This window comes from Barbus barbus, assembly GCF_936440315.1.
Source record: "Barbus barbus genome assembly, chromosome: 18".
Classification (NCBI taxonomy): domain Eukaryota; kingdom Metazoa; phylum Chordata; class Actinopteri; order Cypriniformes; family Cyprinidae; genus Barbus; species Barbus barbus.
This window is the reverse complement of record NC_136746.1, coordinates 29,923,786-29,951,224: the sequence shown is the minus strand read 5'-3', so window position 1 is coordinate 29,951,224 and position 27,439 is coordinate 29,923,786. Positions and strand designations below refer to the sequence as shown.

Here is a 27,439-nt window from a genome sequence, read left to right as displayed (position 1 = left end):
TACAATAAAGTTAAAACATAAAAATAAATACATATTAAAATAATAAATATGATCAATGTATATAGTTTATTAATATCTCTCTCATGAGTTTACATGGAAATTGAACACATATTCATAAACTTTTGTTTCAATTTATGGGTAGCACATTAACTATATGAAAATATGTCATTGTTCTGTATATAAGGAAAAAGGTGTTTACTAAAATATGTATGTCAGTTCATTCATTCATTCAATTCTTTATTTATGTATTTACTCCATTCATTCATTCATGCATGTATTTATTATTTTTTTGTTTTTTTTTACATTTATTTATTACTTGCCATACACATATCATATGATTTACAATTTATAATTTTGTATATTATTTAATAATTTTTCAATATGTATGTACTTTTCAATATATTGAAAGAATGTATTCAGTTTATTTTCTATTTGCATGAAATAATTAATTATATTGTGAATACATAAGTAAATCTATTTCCCTTGTGTAAGAGTAAATCCAGTGGAACTAATGATAGCTGATCGGTAACAGAGGCCAGGGAGGTTCATACCTGCACAGTGTGAGTCTGAGCGAACTGAGATCTGTGTGTGTGTGTGTGTGTGTGTGTGTGTGTAGTTGGCGGATCACGTGTTGGACGTGGCCAGTAACATGATGGCGGTGGAGGAGCATGTTCTGTGGATGTCTCAGAACGAGGCTCGAGCGTGTACACGGATCGTTCAGTGTGTGGAGCGGATCGCAGGCCTCACGCTCGGCGCAAACACCACCGGCATCTCAAAGGTCATCTTACAACACATGTCATCATGATTTTTATTTTATTTTATTTTTTATTATTTTATTTTATTTTTCAGATAAAATCAAAAGTTGTGCATGCATGTTGTCAGAATGTTGTTTACAAATATATTTTTTTGTCTCATGTTTTATAAGGATATGATTTTTTTATTATTACATCATAATATAACAGGACATATACAGCATGCATTTTACACAGGTTAGAGAAAATAAATAAATAAAAACTACAACAAACGTAGTACAAATACACAGTGCAAAGAGCCTTTCATGTGTATGAGGGAAACAAAGTTGAACATAAAATGTAATTATTATAACCTATATACTGAATTCTTATGTAATTGACTGATTTGAGAAAGAAAAACAAATGTTGTCAAAAGATGCACATAGATGCAGGATATTTTATATGCAATTTAATTTCACTGCAAAACCAATATTGTACATGGAATGCAAAAAAAAAATAATTGCAGATTAATTTTAATATCATTGAGAGAATATTATTATTTGTATTAATATTTTGAATCATTGTCTTTTTATATTTTCTGTTTTTATTTTTAAGTTTAAAGTATTTTTTATAGTAGGTTTTGTCATTTTTAGTAGGCTTTTTTATGTCTATATATTTTATTAATACTTTTTATTTCAGTTTTAGTTATTTTAGTACATTAGGTTAAACTAAATTAAAAAAGAAATGTTGCTCTACATGAAAATAAAAGTTTTTTTTATTTGTTTTGTTTTAGTTTATTTTAGTTTATTTTTTATTTGATTTTTTTAATGGATTTAATAGTAGTTTTAATTAGCTGTAATAATTGGCATGCATTTCTCTTGAGATTTCGCTGGTTAAGCACTGTTTGTGCTGTTGATTTATTCCCTGATGTATTGAGAGTCGTGGGAATCTTGCGTTTGTGAATCTCTGTAGATCTGTCTGTATCTCAGGTGGCTTTTTTGCATCTAAGCGAGTAAATCTTGACGTAATGACAGACTCGTCGTTATTCTGATAATGTAGGTTACAGAGTGGGAGGATCGTTAATGGAGTCTTTGTTTAGTCTTTTTCTGTTTTCATAATCAGTCCTTGACTCGCTCAGCAGAACCCTGAACAATGAATGCTGTTTATTTTCCAGCGAGTGATTAGTGTGAGGGAAGTAATTAGTGTGTGTGTTTGTGGCAGGTTTCGGTGAACATCGCTCTGGAGGCGCTGCTGCTCCGGCCGGACGCTCTCGTGGGTTTATTGTGTACGGTGCTACAGCGTCCGCCTCTGCTGCCCCCGCTGGCCGACGCTTCACAGCACAACACCCTCCTCAACTTCAGATGCCACACGCTGAACGTCTCCGGGTCACCTACGGGTCAGCTCAGCCAGGTGAGGCCCACGAGTCCACAAACCACTCAAACACACATTCTCTGATTAAAAGATTCCATGCTTCATACATGTTAGGTTAACCTTTTTAATTCTCTGTTTTAATATTTTATTCAAATCTTGTACTTTTACAATTTTATAACTATAAATGTTTCAAATTATAAAAATGTATTTGAAATATTTTATCATTTTGAAACATTTTAAAATGGTATAAAATAAAATAATTTGTATAAAGTATTTTTTTAAATATAAAAATATTTAAAATATTTTAATGTTTTATATATTTTATAATTTGTAAATATTTTATTAAATGCTGTCATTTTACAGTTGTATAATTATATTTAAAATTGTACATATTTTACTCATTTTATAATTAAAAAGTAAAACATTTTTTATAATTCTAATATATTTTGAATAATTATAAAATATTTTATATTTTTATAGAGATTTTTATTATTTTAGGATTTTAAACATTTAGATGTTGCAGTTTTATAATTGTATAATTATAAATGTTTTCAATTATAAATATTTTACCATTTTAAAACATTTTATAATTTACAAAAATTTTTAATAAACAAAATTCTGTTTTATAATTCTGAAATATTTTATTTAAATGTTATCTAACGATTGTATAATTATAAATGTTTTAAATTATAAATATTACTGTTAAATCTTTTATCATTTTAAAACATTTTATAATTAAAACAAAATATATAAAAAAATACATTTGTATAGTTCTAAAATATTTTATGTATTTTTATATTTTATCATTTTAAATATTTTATTTAAATGTTGTAATTTTACATTTTTTTGTTATAAATGTTTTACATTTATAACTATAAATTTTCAATATTTTACTATTTTATATTTTATCCACATGGTTATATAAGCAGTTATTATGTCTTGCATCTCCCACTCTCACAGTTTTTCTTTGTGTTGATGAACTTCCTAATGAAACAAAGTTGGATTGTGCATGTTTTGTTGTTGTTGTTGTTTTCTAGTAACCAGTACCCTTCAGCTTTAGTCTGTCATTTATCATGATTTACTACTATACTGCCAGTCAGAAGCAGGTGGTGTTTATAACAGAGGGGGCGGGATATTCTTATTCAAGAGAGCATTTGATTGGACGAAGGTTTGCATATAAGAGTGAGATCATGAGCCATCAGTACTTTTCATCTGTTTTCACATTTATGTGTATATAAATATACATTTACATTTGAATCTATATGTGCTAAAATGCTCTTTCTGATGTAGGAGTATATCAGAATGTATAATGTTTTTTTATTTGAATTGCACATGAACACCCGAGTATTGAGTATGGATAGAAACAGCCAGGATTTCTGTGTTTTTCATAGCTTTCTTTTGACGTAATGACACAAAAAGCTAAAACAGGAGTGTGTGCCGAAGCTCCTGAAGGTGTTAATGATATCTGCGGCTCTGTCTGGACGTCCAGCTGTGAGCTCAGGAGCTCTGATGAACAGATCAGACTTCAGTCCACAATCTGACACTGGCTTATATGAGCCATTCGACACAATTGCTTCAAAGTCAGAGTTGGAAACGGCTTGAAAAAAATAATTTGTATGTATGCAAATTGTATAATATTCAAGGTACACATTTCTAGTAATTGTGCAGTTAATTCTCATATTGTATTTTCAGAAAGTTTGGGAATTTTGTGACCCTGGACCACAAAACCAGTCAATTAAGGGTCATTTAAAAAACAAAAAAGAGATATATACATCATCTGAATTTCCATTAATGTATGGTTTGTTAGGATCGGACCATTTTTGGCTGAGATACAGCTATTTGAAAATCTGGAATCTGAGGGTGCAAAAACAAATAAAAATACTGAGAAAATCACCTTTAAAGTTGTCCAAATTAAGTTTGTTTGTTGCAGGGTTATTATTGTAAACTAAACCTAAGAAGAAAAAAAAGTTATAAATATAAAATATAAAAACTTACATTTAATTTACATAAGATAGATATGCAAATAAAAATCACAGTGTAATTCAGAGGCACAAAAACTACCCCTAAAATTGAACAGCAGAAGCTGCATCTGCATAGAAAATAAAGTCCCACCGTTCAGTTAAACGATCTAATCATCCTTTTACTGAAAACATTTGAGCTAATCAAACTAAGCTTGTGATAGCAGGGTTAGTGCCAGAGATGGTAGTTGTTGCTCTCTAATAACCTGTTTGTGTGTGAATGTATACAGTGTGTTTCTGCTTGAGAGTTGTGTTCGGTATAGTCAGTAATGCAGGACTCTTGAGCTGATCACGGGACATTGCTTTAATGAGAGGATAAATCAGACAAACGCCTGCGGCTGATCTCGTGTCTATCAGTCTCTAGGTCTGCCCTGACGAGCCGCTGACTTCTGTTTGAGATGGATTTTGATCCGGACTTCATTTGCCTGCCGTGTGTCAGTCGCCTCGGGGAGATTGAGATAATATCATAATCTGATCACATCACTCACACAGATTCAAATATTACACACTCTATTCTGTCATCTTTCTGCCCTTAGAAAGGTGATTTAAGCAATTTTGAGCGTGGCATGGTTGTTGGTGCCAGACGGGCCGGTCTGAGTATTTCACAATCTGCTCAGTTACTGGGATTTTCACGCACAACCATTTCTAGGGTTTACAAAGAATGGTGTGAAAAGGGAAAAACATCCAGTATGCGGCAGTCCTGTGGGCGAAAATGCCTTGTTGATGCTAGAGGTCAGAGGAGAATGGGCCGACTGATTCAAGCTGATAGAAGAGCAACTTTGACTGAAATAACCACTCGTTACAACCGAGGTATGCAGCAAAGCATTTGTGAAGCCACAACACGCACAACCTTGAGGCGGATGGGCTACAACAGCAGAAGACCCCACCGGGTACCACTCATCTCCACTACAAATAGGAAAAAGAGGCTACAATTTGCACGAGCTCACCAAAATTGGACGGTTGAAGACTGGAAAAATGTTGCCTGGTCTGATGAGTCTGGATTTCTGTTGAGACATTCAGATGGTAGAGTCAGAATTTGGCGTAAACAGAATGAGAACATGGATCCATCATGCCTTGTTACCACTCTGCAGGCGGTGGTGGTGTAATGGTGTGGGGGATGTTTTCTTGGCACACTTTAGGCCCCTTAGTGCCAATTGGGCATCGTTTAAATGCCACGGCCTACCTGAGCATTGTTTCTGACCCTGTCCATCCCTTTATGACCACCATGTACCCATCCTCTGATGGCTACTTCCAGCAGGATAATGCACCATGTCACAAAGCTCGAATCATTTCAAATTGGTTTCTTGAACATGACAATGAGTTCACTGTACTAAAATGGCCCCCACAGTCACCAGATCTCAACCCAAGAGAGCATCTTTGGGATGTGGTGGAACGGGAGCTTCGTGCCCTGGATGTGCATCCCACAAATCTCCAATTATTATTATTTTTTTTTGCTGTATTTTTGTTGTTTTTATTCTTGTGTAGGATGTGTATAATGCTGTCCATCAGTGATATTTTTAGATGCATGTATTGATCTCCTTCGTTTGTAACCATGTGTGTGTGTCTGTCTGTGTTTGTGTGTGTGTGTGTGTGTGTGTGTGTGTGCATGTTTATGTGGTTTATGAGGACACAAATTTGTATAATGACATGGGTATGACAGAGGTATTACAATATGAAGGTGGTTTATGAGGACACTGCCTATGTCCCTGTAATTCAAAAGGCTTAAAAAACATACTAAATGGTGTTTTTTTGAAAATCTAAAAATGCACAAAGTCTCCTGTGAGGGCTAAGTTTAGGTGTAGGGTTGGTGTAGGGCAATAGCACACACAGTTTGTTCAGTATAAAAACCATTACGCCTATGGAGAGTCCCCATAAACCACAAAAACCAACGTGTGTGTGTGTGTGTGTGTGTGTGTGAGAGAGTAGTTCATCTGCAGAGCTGCATTATAGATGTATTCCTCTCACTCACCTGAAGAGCAAACAGAGAAACGCCTCTGAACACCGAAGCACTGGAAGCGTTTCATCTCCACTGCGCTAGAGAGAGAGAGAGAGAGAGAGAGATCTGAGTGTGTGAAACATACTGTACATTATCACTCTGAATAAAAGCAAAGTTACAGACACAGCGAGTGCGAGAAACCAAAGCATCAACAGTATCTGACCGGTGACTGTAAAACTATAGCATTGTGCGTCTGAACTCTGAGCTTCTCTGTAATCTGTGTCATATCTGAGGAATCAAAACCAACACTTGCTTCTTACTCATTTTTTGATCTGATGATTCCATAAACAGTGTCTGTTTTGGTCTTTCACTTTCTCACTAAATAATGTGTTGTGTTTCAGAGCAGTTTTGCATTCATTGACAATTTGTGTGGTGAATTAGTCTCGACTTCTCCCTTAATCAGCAGAAAAACTGTCTGAATCTGAGCCACATTACAACTATTTGATCCAGTCTCAGCACTTCACATGAATCACATTTTCTAATGTTCTTTGATATTAAATATTTGAGTATAAGTTGTGAATGTATTTTTTACTGAAAACTATTTTTCTAGTCACTTTTTATCATAACCGAAATGTTTGACATTTGACTTCTTTTGTAGTTTTAATAAGTGCATTCAAGCATGTATTCCATTTATATTGTTGTTTTGTGAAAAAACATCGTGAAGGATAGTTTTTATGGATATTTTTGAATTCAGCATCAACAAATCAGATAATATTAGGCCTTCTTTGCAAATCAGCATAATTTTTTTCCGAGATGCAGCTCTGCGTCATCCATAATTTTGACCGGGTCACAGTCTGTTGGTTTCATTTTCACTTTCACTGATAATTATATAGCTGAACGCCCATCCATTTGTGTATGCAAATGTGCTATAGTCTTCATATTGCTGATATTGTCATTTCCATATTAAGAGAAGTTTGACCTGAGCAGCTCAGGCTTTGGTTTGCTTCAGTGTGATCTCTGCCGGCGCTGTCAGTGATTTGTGTGTTAGTGGATGTTGTTAACCCCAGATGTGTCAGCGCCATCATTAGAGACACTCTTATGTATGTTTTTAATGCATTTCAGATAGGAATATTAAGGTTTAGCATTAATCCAGTACACACACACACACATATATCATAGCAACATACAGTGCCCTCCATAAGTATAGGAACAGTAAAGACAAAATTGCTCTGTTGGCTGTGGAGTCAAGACATTTGCAAATATGATTAAAAGATGAATATGAGACAAAACTACAGAATGTCACATTTTGTTATTAGCCGTTTCAACACATGCATGTTTTACCAAATAAAAAGAACAGCACTTTTAGAGTTCATCCCACTCATTGATGAGAGCATAAGTATTGGGACAGTTGACATAAGGTAGATATAAAAGATTAAAAGCTATTATTTAGTTGCAGATCCCTGAAAGATTTTGGTACAACATGAGGGTGGGTAAATGATGAAGAATTTAAATCTTTGGATGAACTATTCCTTTAAGAGAGAGAAACAATTCAGAATGAAGTATTAAATGGTTCTTATTTGTCATAATGAATCACACTCTCTCTCATTCTAACTTGATCAAATCTTATCAATCTAATACAATAAATACAGTTATGAAACACACACACCGTCTCTCAGAACAAACACTGATGCTTTCACACACATCCCAATGACTCGCACGCATCTGTTTCTTATTTCTGCTAATGGCTGCGGTTAAAACCCAAATCACATCATGTGCTAATTCCTGCAGTCTGTGAATGAAATCTCAGCCGCAGTTGTCTGCGTGATCGCAGCCAAGGCACTTTTAGATCTAAAAAGAGGAAGGACTTTCGCTAATTGCCCTGTGCAGTAATGTGTGTGCCTTCAATTAAAGTGTGAGATGAATGTGATCCGATATTACAGTAACAACACCTCGGTACGGTTAGCTGCCGTTCTGCAGGAGCAGAGAGTGATGATGCTTTCTTCTCATAGCCCATGTTTTCCTGTCTGTGTTCATTTCTTCTTTATGACAGAAAGGTTCGTGTATGATGACGCAGTTTTAGATTTAAGAATTTTAATTCAAATCAAACTTTTTTATTTTTTTATTTTTCATCTGATACTTACTGTATATTGCATTTTATTTCAATGAACAAAAATGACTGAGCACTTAATAAGACCTAGTCACTGAAGTTGAACTGAATAGTATTTTTTATCTTTTGTATTTTTATTACTATTTGTACTATTTGAATTACTGTTGATTTTGAGTCATTTTAAATTTGAATATTTTTATGTTTTCAGTTTTATTAATTTTGCAATGCGTTATTTCATTAAGTTTTACTTTTCATTTTATTTCAGTTTTATTTCAATTAACAAAATAGTATTTTTTTGTATTATCGTTTTTCGTTTTAATTTTAGGTAATGTTTTAGTAATTTTACAATTTGTCATTTTCATTATTTGTTTTTTTTTTTTTATCTCTCTACTGAACATTAATTTATTTTTATTTCAGTTTTAGTTTTAATCATTTAAATTTATTTCAGTTAATTGCCAAAGCAACATTATTATAATTTTACATTTTTCATCTAATATTAATATTTTGTTTTAACAAAAATGGTTTAAAAGCTTTAGTTTTAGTTAGTGACGTCAAACGATTAATCGTGATTAATCAAAATAAAAAAAATACATAATGTATGTATATATATAAATACACAGACATACATGTATATATTTCAGAAAAATAGGTTATGTTTATATATAAAATATATTTATTTATAATATAAATTATATGAATATAAATATAGACATGTAAATACATGTAAGTATTATCAAAATATATACTGTATAATAAATATACACAGAACACACATATATTATACAAACAAACTTTTATTTTGTATGCGATTAATCATTTGACAGCACTAGTTTTAGTTAACATTGATATTTAACGCACTTGTTTTTTTAGGGCTTTGAGTGTGTTATTAGTCAATCTATATAAAAAATATTTGTAAAATGGCTATTAAGCACAGTACAGTAAAAAAATGACATCAAACCTTTGTATCTAATGTGGAATGAGCTCATACTCGTGTCTGTTGTGAAGACACTGTAACAAAATCAGAAATATCTGCACTTCTAAAGATGATTTCACTAAAGATTAGTGTGTTTTGACCTAAATTCGCCTTGTTTGCCAAACCCAAACCCCATAAACATTAATGTAGTTTCATAGTGCTGGATTAACACGGGCTGAATGGGGAAGCACTCATCTCAACATGCCGTCATGAGCGTGTTTTGGGCTGATTTTGAGGTTTTCACTGATAAATGTATCTCTCTGTTCTCGGCTCTATGAGTGTTGCCATATGGCCTGCCGCTGGTCACTACAAGAGTCCAGATATGACCAGAGACCATTTAATCTTCTTCTTCACACACACACACTCACTCATGAGTACCAGCTGGGCAAACAAAATCATGCAGGACTTTAATGCTTATACACACACACAAACATGCACATCCACATGGTGTTTTACTCTGAAATGAATTTGCGTTCGTCTCCAGCCCAGATTTCCCTGCAATATAAATGATGATACAAACAAGCAGCTTCTAATTCTAGGACTACTATTCATTATAAATGAAACCTAAACTAAAAGATAAACGCACCTCCACATAACACCAGTTTAATCTATTATTAGGTCAGGATTTGATAATATGCCTTTTAATATCCGTGACATGAAAATGCTGCTTTATTGTGTGACAGTTCAGTGTTAAACAGGGTTGTGTGTTTTTAAGTTCTGAAATGTAAGTATGTTCCTGTAGCTCAAACAGTAAAACATGTGGGTTTGATTCAGGCCTGGTGCCAAGAGGGGGGGGGGGGCATTGGGGGACAGTGCCCCCCCCCCCCAGACACGACTTGCCCCCCTAATTAAATCATCATGTTTGATCATTTTGTTGACCGCGAAAGAACATATTTTAACACTGTGTTTCCCAACCTTTTTTCTGCCACGGCACAGTTTTGATTAATTAAAAATCCCACGGCACACCACTGCACTGAAATATAGCCAAAAAAAAAAGATGGGAAGGGGGGAAAAAAATAAAATAATTAAACACTGTTTTGAGATCTGTTTTGTCTGTCACAGGTGTATAAGCATCGCATTATGCTTTCAACAATTTCCAGGTTATACATTTATTGTTGCCATATGGGAGCTTAGTTTTTCTTGTTGTTTAATACACTTGGCCAAAAACTCATGATATAAAAGATGAACCGCTATGCAAAGGATATATTTAAAAGGTACAAAAGTATGTATTGGCTACAATTGAGCCCCTTTCACACTGCACGTTGGTCCCGGAAAACTGCCGGAGTGCCTTCTGTGTGAACGCAACCACGTCCCGGGATTGATTCCGGGATCAATCCCGGGTTGGGGACCTAGTAGCATTGCCAGGTTCAGTCCCGGAACAAGCGCTGTGTGAACAAAAGCCAGAACCAATGCCGTAAAGGCTGATGACGTGCGTTATCATGCGAAGGCAGATCAACATTCACACAACGAAAAATGTGTAAACTGGAATGAAGCTGTGTTCGGAGCTCCTCACTATCTGCTCTGAAACTGAAATCGTTCACCTTTTTTTTTTCTTTTTTCGCCAGTTTAGTGAAATGGTGCGCGGCGCATTATACACGTCACATGAAATGTCACGTGTCTTTACGGGATCTTTACAGGTTGTGTGTGAACGCACGCACAGATTCCGGAAAATCACTGGCAGTGTGAATGAACCAAAATCTAACGATCCGGGAACAATTGCCAGAACACATTACCCGTGTATTTTCCGGAATCTCTGTGTGAAAGGGGCTTTAGACGGCAAATGCTAACTTATCTGCTCTTCAAACAGTAAACAGTCTTTAGTAAGTTGTAGGTTGAATGATCTTGTTTTGGTGTTCTCTTTTAATATAGAACTTGGTCTCAGTCACTGTTCCGATATGTGAATACTAGATTGTGATTGGCTGTTCCGTGTCGGGTTCCAGGGTTGCTGGGCAACAGGGGCGCCGATGAATGCAGAGAGATTGTTTTATCAGTGTGCGTGTTAAAGTTAAAAGAGTTCACCGAGTTGTCTGCTCCATCCATGTATCATGACAATTACAATACGGGATGTTATTGTTTTTGGTGAATGTCTGCCCCCCTATCAAAACGAAATGTTCTGGCGATGGCCCTGGATTGATTCCTGGCAAAATCAAAAATGGATCAAACGTAAACCTTCAATGCAGTGTAAGTCACTTTGAATAAGAGCATCTGTCAAATTCATAAATGCACATGGAAATGATTTTATGATTTTTTTTATTCATAAAATTTTATGATTTTTAGCAAACAAGATGCAGAATTTAAGCAATTCATATCTGAATGTAAGGAAGTAGAACTGAAATTAAATAAATTTTGAAGAAACTCAAATTGTAATTTGTTTTAATGAAATGATTTAATGAAGTCTCTTCTGCTCACCGAGGTTGCATTTATTTAATCAGAAAGTACAGTAAAAATTTTAAAATGTGTTTTCAATGTGAATATCTGTTCAAATATAATTTATTGCTGCATCAAAGCTAAATTTTCAGCATCATTACTCCAGCCTTCAGTGTCACTATTGCTAGATAAATAGATGACACCTAAACATTTATTTAGTTTATATATTTTATCAGATTAAATGTGTGCACCACTTCATTTTCCAGAATGCATTCATAGTTTAAATTTTTTTTTAATTGCAGTTCAGTAAATGCCTCTTTCTGTGATTTCAATTAAAATTCACCCTCATGAACTGAAAGGGAAATAATAGTGAATGTTGCACTTTCTTGAAGCTCAAATCATTGTGATACTGGCAGCAGTGAATCATCTTGTTAACGGCGTCCAGACAAAGTAATGAGCTCATACAGTGTGGAGGAGATACAACAATAACACAGATAAAAGAGAAATAACACAATGATAGAGAATAAAAAGAGAATTTAATATGAAGGAATTAAAAGTGTGTGGAGCCACCTCATCATCACTGAGTCATTCTTCACTTCCTTGGGCTCTTTTATTTCTCTGACTCACTTCATTGAGAAGGAGAAACTTCTTGAACTTCTATAATGTATATACCGACTGTAAAAGCACGTCAAATCACCTTTATTTATATAGCGCTTTTAACAATACAGATTGTCAAAGCACTTAACAGTATCAAATTGGAGGATAGAGTGTCAGTAATGTATAATAATAAGATTAAACACTCAATTTTCAGTTAAAGGCATTTCCTTATTGAATTCAGAGATGTGATTGTCTATATCAGTTTAGTTTAAATAGTATCTGCAAAATCAAATTGATGATAATCACTAGAAATTAAGTGTCTTCATCATCTGCTCTCTCTCTCTTTCATATTTAAAGGACTCCAGTTGCTTAGAAAGCAGAATAGATGGCGAGACAATGAGATCATCGTAACAGCCCACAGATGTAGAAATAGAGGATTACAAAAGTATTAATCTGTTGGAGAGACAGTCTGCATGTTGGATTCTTGACTAAGCTCTGTCTGTCAGTCTTTCTCTCTGTCTGTCTCTCTGGCAAATCTCAAATCAGATTACCCGACTAAGTACGAGATGACATCATATCGTAAAACTAATTGTTTTCACATCATTTTTGGTCATTGTGTGCTACTCGTACTATTAGCCCTTAATGGCAACAGGTAAACAAACAGCGTTAATACGATTCAGCGAGAATGCTTTTCCCCGCTGAGCCTCTTCATCCGGCTTCATTCCCATCACACACCTGCACCTGAGCACCAATCTCACTCTGTTTATCGCTCTGTTTATAAGAGCATTAGGGCCGCCAGGAATCAAGATGGCTTTTCAGTTGACACAATTTTCTCCTGAAGATCTCAGCTTCATTCACTCAACATTTATTGGTTGGCAGGCTGTAGATCCAACAGGTCTGAGCTGGATTTATTTCCAGGCTTTGTAGAAGAATCACCCATAATTGTTGTGATTTGTAGGTGCTTGACATTGCAGCAATGCCACATGCCTTCAGATGCCATCAGTATTTAAGGACAGAGTAATCAATAACTTTTCAATTTACAGGCAAAGCCATTGTTTTTTCATGTACTGGTGATTTTTCAGATTTTGGGGCATTTTGCTTCCAGAATTTTTATTACACTTTATATATTTACATCTTTAAATTTTAGTTACAGTGCATGTATTTAAAGGCGATTTTCTCAAAATGTGTTTTTTTTCTCCACATCAGCAACACTTACACCAATTTTAACAGTTTTATTCCTATCTATACTCTGAAGTTTTATCGAGAGGGGTTTGTTCATATTTCATTCACTTAACTCTATTATTGCACTTTATCTAATGGCATCCATAGATTTTGATTACAACCCGAATTCCGGAAACGTTGGGGCATTTTTTAAATGTGAATAAAATGAAAACTAATAAACTTTCAAATCACATGAGCTAATATTTTATTCACAATAGAACATAGAGAACATAAATGTTTAAACGTATACATTTTACACTTTTATCCACTAAATGAGCTAATTTCAAATTTGATGCCTGCTACAGGTCTAGATTTCAGTTATTCGGTTTTCTTAAAATGAGTTTTTATCTCCACTAAAGTAACACTTACATACACCAAAACTTACAGTTTTATTCTTATCTATATTCTGAAGGTTTTTACTGAGGGATTTGTTCATATAATATTCCCTTGATTTTTTTATTTATTCTTTTTTTTTATTTTATTACACTTTAAATATTTGCATCTGTAGATTTCAATTATGCGGTTTTCTTAAAATGAGTTTTATCTCCACTAAAGTAACACTTACATACACCAAAACTTACAGTTTTATTCTTATCTATATTCTGAAGGTTTTTACTGAGGGATTTGTTCATATAATATTCCCTTGATTTTTTTATTTATTCTTTTTTTTTATTTTATTACACTTGAAATATTTGCATCTGTAGATTTCAATTATGCGGTTTTCTTAAAATGAGTTTTATCTCCACTAAAGTAACACATACATACACCAAAACTTACAGTTTTATTCTTATCTATATTCTGAAGGTTTTTACTGAGGGATTTGTTCATATAATATTCCCTTGATTTTTTTATTTATTCTTTTATTTTATTTTATTACACTTTAAATATTTGCATCTGTAGATTTCAATTATGCGGTTTTCTTAAAATGAGTTTTATCTCCACTAAAGTAACACTTACATACACCAAAACTTACAGTTTTATTCTTATCTATATTCTGAAGGTTTTTACTGAGGGATTTGTTCATATAATATTCCCTTGATTTTTTATTATTCTTTTTTTTTTATTTTATTACACTTGAAATATTTGCATCTGTAGATTTCAATAATGCGGTTTTCTTAAAATGTGTTTTATTTTCACTTAAGTAACTCTTACATACACCAAAACTTACAGTTTTATTCTTATCTATTTTCTGAAGTTTTTTACAGAAGGGTTTGTTCATGTAACATTCGCCTGGTTTTATTATTACAGTTGCGTCTAGATTTCATTTACAATACATATTTTTAAAGACAGTTTTCTCCAAATTAGTTTCTTTCTCCACTCCAGTAACACTTACATGCACCAAATTTTACTGTTTTATTATTATATATAGTGAATGAGTTTACTGAGGCCTTTGCTCATATATCATTTGACTGATTTATTATTGCACTTTATGCTTGTGTATATTAACGTCTGTATTTTAATTACAATACATATGTTTAAAGAATTTCTTTCTCCACTCCAGTAACACTTACATACACCAAACTTTACAGTTTTATTCCTGTGTTTATTCTGAAGGTTTTTATTGAGGGGTTTGTTCAGGTAACATTTGAACTGACTTGTATAACATTTTCTTCCTAAAAACATGATGAAAATGCATTTTTTTTATTGGCTGTTGACAGTATTTTCAGATTTATGGAGTGATAAAAAGAGAAATAAAAAATGCCCTCTGTAAAAACATTTAATGTTTAATCAAATAAGAATTTAGAACCTGAATGTTCATATTTATATGCAATTTAGTGCATATTTGATTAGTTAATGCCTTACTTGCATATTTAACCATAACATTTTTAGGAAACTTGTAATACAAAACAAGTGTCTTAATGCACTGTGATTAATCAACTGGGGAAACCACTGTATGATGTTATCTACAGTGAAAAAAAATTATACTAACTTTTTAAGTGGTTGCAAACAATTTATTTTAGCTACATTTAAATAAAAAAATTGAAAGTTAGTCAACTAAATTTGTTTATTTAAATGTAGCTAAAATAAATTAATTGCAAACACTTACCTTAAATTTATTAATTTCAAGTAATCTTTTTTTTTCAGTGTACAGTAGTAAGTGAAATTTTCTTACCCCGTTCACCTGCAGTGTCTTGCCTTAAATAAGCCATTTACCTTTAAAGGTATAATTCACACAAAACTGGATATTTAGCCATATTTACTCACCCTCGTGTCATTTCTTGAATGAACATCATAAGGGTGAGTAAATATGACATAATGGTTCCAGTATTCGTTTAATATTACTGAACGACCCCATGCTTTTAAAATCCAAAGTCTGTTTAGACTTTTTCTTTTTCTGCTGTACTTTGTTGCTGATCTGTTAAATCTCAGCAGTCATACAGTCAGCTGGGAATGACGCTGAAGTTGATAGATAACATGTTTATGGGCTCCTCAGTGCTCCTTCACCCCCAGGAGAGTCTGCCCTTTCCTGAAACCAGCAGACGATCCTTTATGCATTAGCTTTTTAATTTAACGATCTTCGTTATTCAGGGTTGTTCTGTCAGAGAGTCCATGAATGTTAGAGTTGTAGATCTGTTGACTAAACGTCCATCATAATGGAACAGTTGCATTTCTGTAAACTACATCTGTGTTTTACTGTAATATTCTTATAGTAAAATATTAACTGGATTAGACTTGAAAAAGATTAGACTAAAAAGCTTTCCTGAAGAGAAAACTGTGTCAAAGACCTTTAACCTAGCTTTTTTATTATTAATATTATTATTATTATTTTTAAATAAAATAAGTTGAAATGTGAAGATTTGATCAAAAGATTAACAGCTTGGCATTTTTATTTTTCACTTTTATTTTGCTCACAATATGATTGCCTTTCATGCATAAGAAACACCATTTGTTCAGTATTGTGTAAACACTAAGCATTATTAATCACTATTACTTAAACCGTGGTTATTATAGTTAACTAAAATTTTAATATTTCATTTTTATACTTGAAATAAAATATAAATAAAAAAATAAACATTATTTTTTTTTTAGTTTAACTTGATGTACTAAAATAACTAAACCTAAAACTGAAGTAACAAATTGTATAGACTTAAATTTTTTTACAAATTTACTAAAACTTTAACTAAAATTAAAATGCAAACAAAAAATAAAAATATATCAATAATAAATATATAAAAATGATAACGAATATATACAAGTATTTAAAATATGAATAATGATAAAAATAGATATATAAAAATATTATTTTATTATGCATCACTTATATTTAAGTACTTAGATATCACAAAAGACTGTAATGAGATATAAAATTACATTTATATTACATTTATCATATTAAATATTACAAATGTGTATAAAAGACTCTGGACCGGCCATGTGCGTAGAATGCATGGAGAAAATAAAGAAAAGAATAACGTTTTTAAAAAACAATATTTTTATTCCCCACGTACAACATTATCACTTACATAAATTCATTGAAAACAGGCAACAGTCAGTGAACCTGCTCATTGCCAAAAAATTTTGTATATTAGTATTTGGCAGACAGTACATGCTAGATTTGATATTTTATCGTCTCTGCGTATACAATAAAGCATTAGCATTCAGTTTTTGCTGTAAATATGACCCATAATCAGTCTACAAACTTATATGCCAAGCTTTATATATGACATTTACTGCTTCTGTGAGAATTTATAGAAAATGCACACAATGCCAAGAAACAGGTGTGTAAAAATGCTTCACTTCAACAGAGGAAAACTGAGGGAATGCAGAATTCAACAGATGTAGATGACAAAACTGAGAAATGCAGTATTTCTGCTGTGCTGTTTTATAATTCATATGTTGCATCGTCAGATTTGTGATCATTCAGAGCTCTCTAGACACATATTGTGTTAAATAAGGATTTAAGCATATGGTGAATGACAGTACAGATTATTTTTAACACTTTTACCCAGTGCATGACTGAAGCCATCTGCTCAGTGTTTTTCTCTTTTAATTGGTTTGATTGATAGTTTCTAGTGTTTCAGCAGAGCTGTTGTACTGGAGAACTTGAGTGTGTGTGTGTGTGGGGTGGGGGGGGGGGGGGCTGATAAGATTTTATTCACAATCATGAGTAATGAATAAACAACACTTTCTGGTTCAATTAAAATGCGACCATTATTTTGAATATGACAGCATCTCATAAAATCAATCTTCAGTCTAATCGGTGAGTGGTTAATTTAGTGCGTTTGTCTGTTCATCTGGCCAGTGGCTGAACATAAAAACGTCATAAAACATAAAAACTGTTCCTAATACTTGATGTTTTCTGTAAAGAAATGCTCCCTAAAATTCCTCACTTTCTTTCTCTTTTTGTGCATTTACTTAACTTACTCTCTGGCCAAATTATAAAAATATTTGAGGAAAATTATTTTATTTTAATTTAATTTTATTTTATTTTCCCTAAACACAACCGGAAGAGGGTTGTTTGCTTTCATTTTCTAAAAGTATTTTAGTGGCTTTTTTCATGATACTATTTGTTTGTTTGTTTGTTTGTATGTATTTGTTTGTTTACAGTTTATTTATTTTATCTAAATTAATTTTATATTAAAAATAAATATTATATATTTTTTTTATTATATGAGAGCTGTTGGCTTCCTCTCATTTACAAATGAAACTTTTTATGGAACATTAGCTGTTTTTAGCACATGCTGCTAGTGAAGGAAAACACTGAATTGTTGCAAAAATGCTTTCAAACCTTATTTTTAAACCCATTTTGTGAATCATTATTTGATGGAGGTTATTTTAGAAATGTTCCTGTGTTCTGTTTTTTCTTCCGATCTGACTGTTGTGATCTGGATTGGTAACAGCAGCAGTTCAAGCCGTGTGTTTAATGATGTGATGAGTGCTCTGTGGTTAGTTATAGTTTAGTTTAATCACTAGTATCCCCTCGTGTCCGTGAGTCAGATCTCTGTCCTCCTGAAGCTCATCTGCCTCATTAATCGCTCCTCATTTGTTTTAAAGAGCTTTTCTCCTGGATTCTGGCTTCTGTTTTTTCTGCTACTTATAATGGCAGTTTAAGTTTAGTTTAAGAATTTAATAGAGACTCTATGAGATTGATAAGTTTATGGTATGATAAAGTTTACCCTCTTTAACTTTGTTGGTCTACTGTTTTGTGTTCATCTGCTTCTCCTATTTGCTCTTTTTACATTGACTATCACTCTATATATACTAATACAATCATACATTTCTCAACAATCATTTCTCAAATATGTATTACAATATATACTGATAAATTGAACATTCACATCAATGGTCTGAGAGACTGGAGGCTTTCAACTGATTTCTATTGAACTGTCTGCAACTGCACTGCAGCTCAAACTATTTCAAATGAATTAAGCTACAAATTCCGTAATAATGCACAATGTTTCCATCTAACATGTATTTTGAGCTGCAGCTCGTCATATTAATGGAGTGTATCACTAGTTCGCAGTAAACCATTTACCTCACATGAATATGTTCCTAGATTTGTGTTGGATGTTATCTTTGGAATGGAAATACTGATATTTTCTTTGTAAACATCTTACTTTTTTGCTAGTAGTAGTGCTGACAGTGTCGTGTAAACATGACTGAAGACAAATTGAATCAATTGAGTGAGTCATTTATGCTGGAACCGCTCCGATTGATTAAAACTCGTGACTCGATCATTCAGTTCAAGTGATTCACTAGCAAAACCAGTTCAAAAGAGCCATGCATTTTCAAAGTTCGACATTGTACGTGCTTTTTAAAATCATTACAAGCAGTGATTGGTGAAATGGAGCTTTTTGAAGCTCCGAATCAGTTAAACCAGGGGTGTCAAACTCAGTTCCTGAAGGGCCGGATCCCTGCAGAGTTTAGATGCAACCCTAATTAAACACACCTGCTCCAACTAATCAAGTCCTTCAGGCTTATTTGAAAACTACATGGCATGTGTGTTGGAGCAGGGTTGGAACAAAACTGCAGGGCTGCAGCCCTCCAGGAACTGAGTTTGACACCCCTGAGTTAAACCATTGTGTCGCAAAATGCATTGTAAATCATTAGATTCAGATCGGGACTTCAGAATGCCTAGTGTGAATTATTTGATTCAGATCGGGACTTCGGAACGCCTAGTGTGAATTATTTGATTCAGATCGGGACTTCGGAACGCCTAGTGTGAATTATTTGATTCAGATCGGGACTTCGGAACGCCTAGTGTGAATTATTTGATTCAGATCGGGACTTCGGAACGCCTAGTGTGAATTATTTGATTCAGATCGGGACTTCGGAACGCCTAGTGTGAATTATTTGATTCAGATCGGGACTTCGGAACGCCTAGTGTGAATTATTTGATTCAGATCGGGACTTCGGAACGCCTAGCGTGAATTATTTGATTCAGATCGGGACTTCGGAACGCCTAGCGTGAATTATTTGATTCAGATCGGGACTTCGGAACGCCTAGCGTGAATTATTTGATTCAGATCGGGACTTCGGAACGCCTAGCGTGAATTATTTGATTCAGATCGGGACTTCGGAACGCCTAGCGTGAATTATTTGATTCAGATCGGGACTTCGGAACGCCTAGCGTGAATTATTTGATTCAGATCGGGACTTCGGAACGCCTAGCGTGAATTATTTGATTCAGATCGGGACTTCGGAACGCCTAGTGTGAATTATTTGATTCAGATCGGGACTTCGGAACGCCTAGTGTGAATTATTTGATTCAGATCGGGACTTCGGAACTCCTAGCGTGAATTATTTGATTCAGATCGGGACTTCGGAACGCCTAGTGTGAATTATTTGATTCAGATCGGGACTTCGGAACGCCTAGTGTGAATTATTTGATTCAGATCGGGACTTCGGAACGCCTAGCGTGAATTATTTGATTCAGATCGGGACTTCGGAGCGGGTTCGCGAATCATTTCGTGAATTGATTGATTGACGATCCGTGCTCCGAGTCCTGATTTGAAATGATGGTTCGTGAATCTTCTTGATTCAGATTGGGACTTCGGAGTAGGTTCACGGATCTTTTTTTATGATGTTTTATTTATTTATTTTTTCAAACCGTATAAAACATAAGGCAGTACAGTTTAAAAACAAAACAAAGGAAAATAAAGAAAATAAAATTATACACACATACAAGTCCCTTAATAAAATTAACATTGATTTTACTGTAGTAAAAGTGTAGTAACCATGTTTTTTGTATAACGAGGTTTACTACAAATACCATGGTTAAACTAACATTTTTTGGAGTAAATCTGTAGTTTACAAAGACGGACATCACTTATGATTTTCAAGAGTGTAGCTATTGTAGTATTTCAAAGTAAACTAACAAAAATTAGATGTTGCATTGCAACTAGCTGAAATAAAATAAGTATATATATATATATATATATATATATATTATACGTATATTAATTAATTAATTTTATTCAAGTACCAAAAATGATGAGTTTTAGTTTAGTTTTAGTTAACTATAGTATAGTTAACACATGTGAACTGTAGTTCAGTATAGTTTTAAACAGCTTCATCCTTCCATCTGAAATTTACATTGTTTTCTCAGTACAATGAACTTTAATCTCTTTATTTTTGCAGAATATAATATCTTTGAATCCATGTTTTTTAGTCTTGTAAACCTTTGTGTGGTGTTTGTACAGCTGTCCGTTCGTCCGTGTGTTTGGACACTTGTGTCCGCGAGAGACGACACTGGAAGCATGAATGATGTATTAGCTGGAAGCGGCTCTAATGAATCTGTCAATGCAGGGATGGAAACGTTTGTACAGCTCCTTTGTATCAATCAGACACACTCTCTCCTGGGAAATCGATCGGCAGCGGCTGCTTTACAAGCCCCGGGTCGCCAGCACTTATCCTAGCCTTGTTTGTGTTGAAAGAGAGAGACAGGAGAGGAGGATTGTAGCATTGAAGCAGCGTTTATGAAGACATGCATGTGGTAAAAACTAGATTATCTGTTGACTTCGTAACACACTTATAAAGCAGGCGAGATGATAATAGTGGGTTTTATTTAAAAAGCGATCTAAGGTTTTTGCATTTGCAGTAGTAATGTATGAGATGTCATGTTATATTGTGAATATTGTCAGAGCAAACACAGGATGATGGTATTCTCCTCGTACGGTATTGTTATTTAAGTATTATGCATTGATTCATTTTGCATCTTTATTTATCATGTAAAAACTGATCTTGCGTTCAGCCTTGAACTTTTCATAAATATATAATAAATATATAGACAGAAATATATTAGTTATAAATTGAAATTATGCTGTAAAACTATATATATATAATATATATGATCTATGATCATTATAAAAATGAAATGCACTGTTATTTAATCAAATTGCATCCTTTCATTTGATCATTTCACTAAGCTATATCACTATTATTTTGCAGCCCAATTTATTATTATTATTATTTTTTTTTTTCAGTTTTAAATTGATATGATTACTTATTAGCTTTCTGTCAACTCACAAACCTCCATTTTGGAAACCCTGAGTTAAAGTAATGCAAAAACATATGTTGCCATGACTTATTGATTATGTCATTTTTAATATTTAGCGGTGAGCTCTATTCGTGTTTATGAATAGAGATATGAAGAGAGCTTTTATTGATAATGTCATTCTGAAGCTGAGGAAGGTCATCACGTGAATATGACGGGAGCTGATGGAAGAGAGATGAAGGATGCAGGAAGGTCGTTGAGATAAAAAGCAAATGCATTGTGGTTCGTAAACACCTAGCTGCAGTAATTACCACTGCATCGCTGACGAGCCCTTCAGACGAGGACGACGGCGTTCCTGCACTAAACACACGCGGGAACACATGAAACACACTCACTTACCTTCATCCAGAGCTGAAGGGCAGCAGATCACCGTGAGCCGGGTGATGATTCCCATTGAACTGACGTGAAAGAAACCCTTCAGTCCTCAGGCTGCAGTGACAGTAGAGCTGAAAGATTTCTACACAAGAGACCGCATTCACCTCATTTAACACATACCTGCACTTCTGCTGTAACAATTTTTTATTTTTTATTTTTTGTCTGAAAGTATTAATGACCATCTCTATGATTGCAGTACATGGTTGGTTGGTTTGTTTGTTTGTTCATTTATTTATTTCAAGCTTTAGAGGCACAAATCCCTGTATTTATTTTTTTATATTATAGGTATATTTGTTTTTTGTTTTTTTAATTACGGTAAACCTTTTTAGGGCACTTTATATTTATTTTATTTTATTTTGCATTAGAGGGATACTGTTAGGTATGCTAGATAAAGGTTTATTAGTAGTAGTAGCAGCAGTAGAAGTAGTAAACATAAAATTAAGATATTACTCATTTGTCATTTCTGAAGAGAAACTTTATGGCACTTTGTTTGTTTGTTTATTTATTTATGTAGCACATTTAAACACAACTTAGAGTTGACCAAAGTGCTTTACATTGCAAAGTAAACAACAAAACCGCAGAGCTAAATTATGAATTAATAATTAAAAATATAATCCCAATAGATAAATACAAAAACACTTCATTGACTTGCTGCAAATCGATCAAGGAGGTGAGATTTAAGCATAACTTTAAAAATAGATGGAGAAGTTGTTCCTGTTGAAGAACATTACCATAAATTGTATTTTATTTTTTATTTTATTTATTTATTTATTTTTTTGCATTAAAGGGACAAAACCCTTTTTGGGAACTGTTAGATAAAATAGATGAAGGTTTTTTTTTTTTAGGTAATTATCATGTAGACTTTTTCTTATTTGTCATTTCTGAAGAGATAGGACATTTTAGCACACTTTGGCATAACCTATTTATTTAATTATTTAGTTCAAAATATTATTTAACAAAATTAAGATGACTGACTGACATTCTCTCATTTGTGATTTTGTGAAGCGTTCTAATTCTTGTCCATGGTTTCTGTGGTCTATATTAGAAACGCTCCCCCAAATCTCTCAATGCTTCAAGAAGAAACATCATTAAAACATTCCCATAAATGCATCTAAAGTGCTTCCATTGCAAGTGATAATTTAGCCGTTTTAATGGAAATCAATGCAGAATGAAGAGCATGAGCAGTGAGCTGTAGAGACGACATTAACGTTCTTCTGACAATTTACTCATCAAACTCTTTTGGTGGCGTGCTATCATGTGACGCTCCTCATTCCTCCTCCAGCAGCAGCATGTGCTAAAAAACAAAACAAAAGTGGCTAATGTGCCATATAAAGCATATTCTGCTTTTCTCTGCAGAAATGATGAATGAGAAGAAGCTTTCGTGATATGTGTTTAAAGCACATCAGCCTGAGGAGAATCTGAAGAAACCAGATTTAAAAACTGCTTCTTATAGTCGGTCCGTGTACTTGGCGGCCAACAGATTTTCCTTTTGAAATTAGACAACCAAAATCGGGAATCGAGCATTCACTCGTTTTTTGATTTAATATTGAAAGTAGAAAAATTAGAAAACGGCTCCTTTTTCGTTTCGTTCAAGAATTCAGCTTAATTTTTCCTTTTTCGTTCAGGGGTAGAAAAATGCATAAACGGATTGAATATTCGATTTCTACACGTGGACGGGAATTAAACGTCCCTTTCTGCTGATTGGTCAGCCGAAGATCAAACCTTGCCGTCATCAGTTCTTCCGCAGTTTCACGAGGCAGAGTAATAGTCCTCCACTGCTGCAGGTGTACGAATTCTTGGTGCATTTATTGCAAATACATTTCGTCTTTTTCTCATGAAACAACCAGATTAATTAATAGCTTGACACAACTCGTACCGGCGCAGAGTTTAGACAGCGCTTTCTTCTGTGTAGAACAGCAGTTCTTAAAGTGCCAGAGGGTCCGCAAAAAAAAAAATGCTGTAGCACATCATATTTTCCAGACTGTAAAGTCACGTATTTGATACATGCTGCGATTTATTCCAAAGTGACTTATATGATGCATTTAACGTCAAATAATCTAAATGTAGACTTCAAGTAAGCTATTTGCTGTGTATTGGTTCACGTGTGCCAGAAAGATGCTCATTGAGATCAAGACGCACTAATGCAGCACATTTTGCTGTTCACTTTATTTTTCAAAGGCATGACATTTTGTTGCAATTTTGAACGTACACAAATAAAAATATACTTTTTTACCATACGACCATGAATGACAGTATTATTTCCCTTGCTGAGGAAAAAAAAAAATCCAAGTGAACATCAATTAATAGGCCTACTCAATATTAAGGCAAGACAAGGCAAGTTTATTTATATAGCACATTTCATACACAGTGGTAATTCAAAGTGCTTTACATAAAAGAAAGTGAAATAGACATTAAAATCAATAAAAACATGGAAATAAAAATGATAAAAACAAGGAATTTTAAAATGATATAGAGATTGATTTAAAATAAATTTAAAGAAAATGACTATACATAAAATTCATTGCAGTCAGTTTGGACATATAGCACAGTGCTCATTCAAATGCACAGTTAAACAGATGAGTTTTGAGTCTTGATTTAAATGTGGCTAATGTTTTAGCACATCTGATCTCTTCTGGAAGCTGGTTCCAGCTGCGGGCCGCATAATAGCTAAACGCAGACTCCCCTTGTTTTGTGTGAACCCTTGGTATTTCTAACTGACTCGATCCTAATGATCTGAGTGGTCTGTTTGGTTTATATTCAGTGAGCATATCAGCAATATATTTAGGTCCTAGGCCATTGAGTGACTTATAAACGAGTAAAAGTACTTTAAAATCAATCCTAAATGTAACTGGAAGCCAGTGTAAGGACCTGAGGACTGGTGTGATATGCTCAGATTTTCTGGTTCTAGTCAGAATCCTGGCAGCAGTGTTCTGGATGAGCTGCAGTTGTCTAATGGTCTTCTTGGGAAGGCCGGTGAGGAGACCATTACAGTAATCCACCCTGCTGGTGATAAAGGCATGAACAAGTTTCTCCAAGTCTTGATTGGAAACAAAACATCTAATTCTTGCAATGTTTTTGAGATGATAGTATGCTGATTTAGTTATTGCTTTGACATGACTACTGAAACTAAGGTCTGTCTCCAGAATCACTAAGGCTATTTATCCTTCATAGATGGATGCTGCTAAGATTTAGATCTAAAACTCAATACATATCAAACGATCTGTAAGAAGAGACAAAGCAATAGTGATCACGTAATAAAAATAGTTACTCACAATTGTGTTGTGACATTACGGTCACACAGCATCGTCTTTTAGTTTCAATCTTTCTGAAAATCCCCGTCAAATAGTGCCTTGTTTTTAAACAAATTTGCGGTAAAATTAAGTGATCAAAGAACCAAGTTCTTAAATGATGTGGTCTGGATCTTCATTAAAATAAAGTTAATCAAATAAAGGTTCTTGTTTGGTTTCTGTGTAGACCTGTGTTTGCCTCTCTCTTATTTACGTGTACATGACATGCGCAAAATTGGTGGGTGTTGTAAAAACAGACAGTGTTGTACAATCAATGGGCGGGGCTAAACAAGCAGTTATGTAGAATTGGTGGGCGGGGCTAAACAGACTGCTGTAGAATTGATGGGTGTGGCTAAACAGACAGCGTTGTAGAATCGGTGGGTGGGGCTAAACAGACTGCTGTAGAATTGATGGGTGTGGCTAAACAGACAGCGTTGTAGAATCGGTGGGTGGGGCTAAACAGACTGCTGTAGAATTGATGGGTGTGGCTAAACAGACTGCTGTAGAATTGGTGGGTGGGGCTAAACAGACTGCTGTAGAATTGATGGGTGGGGCTAAACAGACTGCTGTAGAATCGGTGGGTGGGGCTAAACAGACAGCGTTGTAGAATCGGTGGGTGGGGCTAAACAGACTGCTGTAGAATTGATGGGTGTGGCTAAACAGACTGCTGTAGAATTGGTGGGTGGGGCTAAACAGACTGCTGTAGAATTGATGGGTGGGGCTAAACAGACTGCTGTAGAATCGGTGGGTGGGGCTAAACAGACTGCTATAGAATCGGTGGGTGGGGCTAAACAGACTGCTGTAGAATTGATGGGTGGGGCTAAACAGACAGCGTTGTAAAATCGGTGGGTGTGGCTAAACAGACAGCGTTGTAGAATCGGTGGGTGGGGCTAAACAGACTGCTGTAGAATTGATGGGTGGGGCTAAACAGACAGCGTTGTAAAATTGGTGGGTGGGGCTAAACAGACTGCTGTAGAATTGGTGGGCAGGGCTAAACAAGCAGCGATGTAGAAGCAGGCATTGATCTTCTGCGGAGGCGGAGCTTATCCACACTATTACAACATAAAGTAGAACATTCCACAAGTTTTGTCAGACTGCCTTCAATAAAAGTTGTTTTTAGGCTAATGAGAAAGTTTTGAGTTCTGAAACTTAGAGGATATTTTTACAGTACAATGACCACTTATATGTCAAAATATCAAGGGAATTTTGATTTCTTGGTTTATGACCTCTTTATAAACTGAAAATAAGCTCAGATCAATGAGGCCTACGATCAACCAGATAAAAAGAAATAAAAAACCTTTGCTTATTGAAACAAAACAAGTAAAGCTAGAATGACAGTGGAGCTAAAAGATGAAAGACACACTTTAAAAAATGCATTGATCTTTGGTGCTAATATAGCATAATGAAAGATTTACAAACATTTTTGAAAGGTTGGTCATTTGATCTTTAAAAAGTAAAAAAAAATATATATATATATATATATATCAATTGTATTGGGGAGGTTGTTAAATCTTGTGTCAGCAAAGTCAGTAAGTTTTAGTCTAATGTGATGACGTTAAGTAGCATTTAGTGTCAAAATGACCAGAACATGACATAAGATGTCTTGAGTGAACACAAACTCATCTGCCCTCATTTGCCTCCACAGAATCTTGACAGTAAGTTTGCCTTTTCTGTTTGATTAGCATCAGTTTAAGAGCCTACTGAGATGAAAAGCTGAAAAATTAGACTAAATCATGATCCCTTTCGCTGGTATTTATGAAGAGAGATGTGAATCAGACTGAATGCACGACACGAGCTGCAGTGAAAGCGCTGCGTATCAGTATGTGTGAGATTTTCAGACCAGAGAAATGCTGCTTTCATGTCAGCACAAATGAAAAACATTTCTCTATGATACAGACTGTCTGAACAGTTCAGATGATATCACAGACTTTCTCAGCTGTTGTTTTGTTTATTTTGATT

The 27,439-nt window shown here is 34.2% G+C and overlaps 1 protein-coding gene across 1 annotated transcript in view; it reads left to right on the top strand.

The window, feature by feature from the left end:
- Positions 1-27,439, top strand: part of adgra1b (adhesion G protein-coupled receptor A1b) — a 145,866-nt gene that overhangs the window by 66,907 nt on the left and 51,520 nt on the right. Inside the window, exons 11-12 of the mRNA XM_079440034.1 lie at positions 617-778; positions 1,953-2,141. Coding sequence (XP_079296160.1) covers positions 617-778; positions 1,953-2,141 — 351 coding nt within the window. The remainder of the gene's footprint in view (positions 1-616; positions 779-1,952; positions 2,142-27,439) is intronic.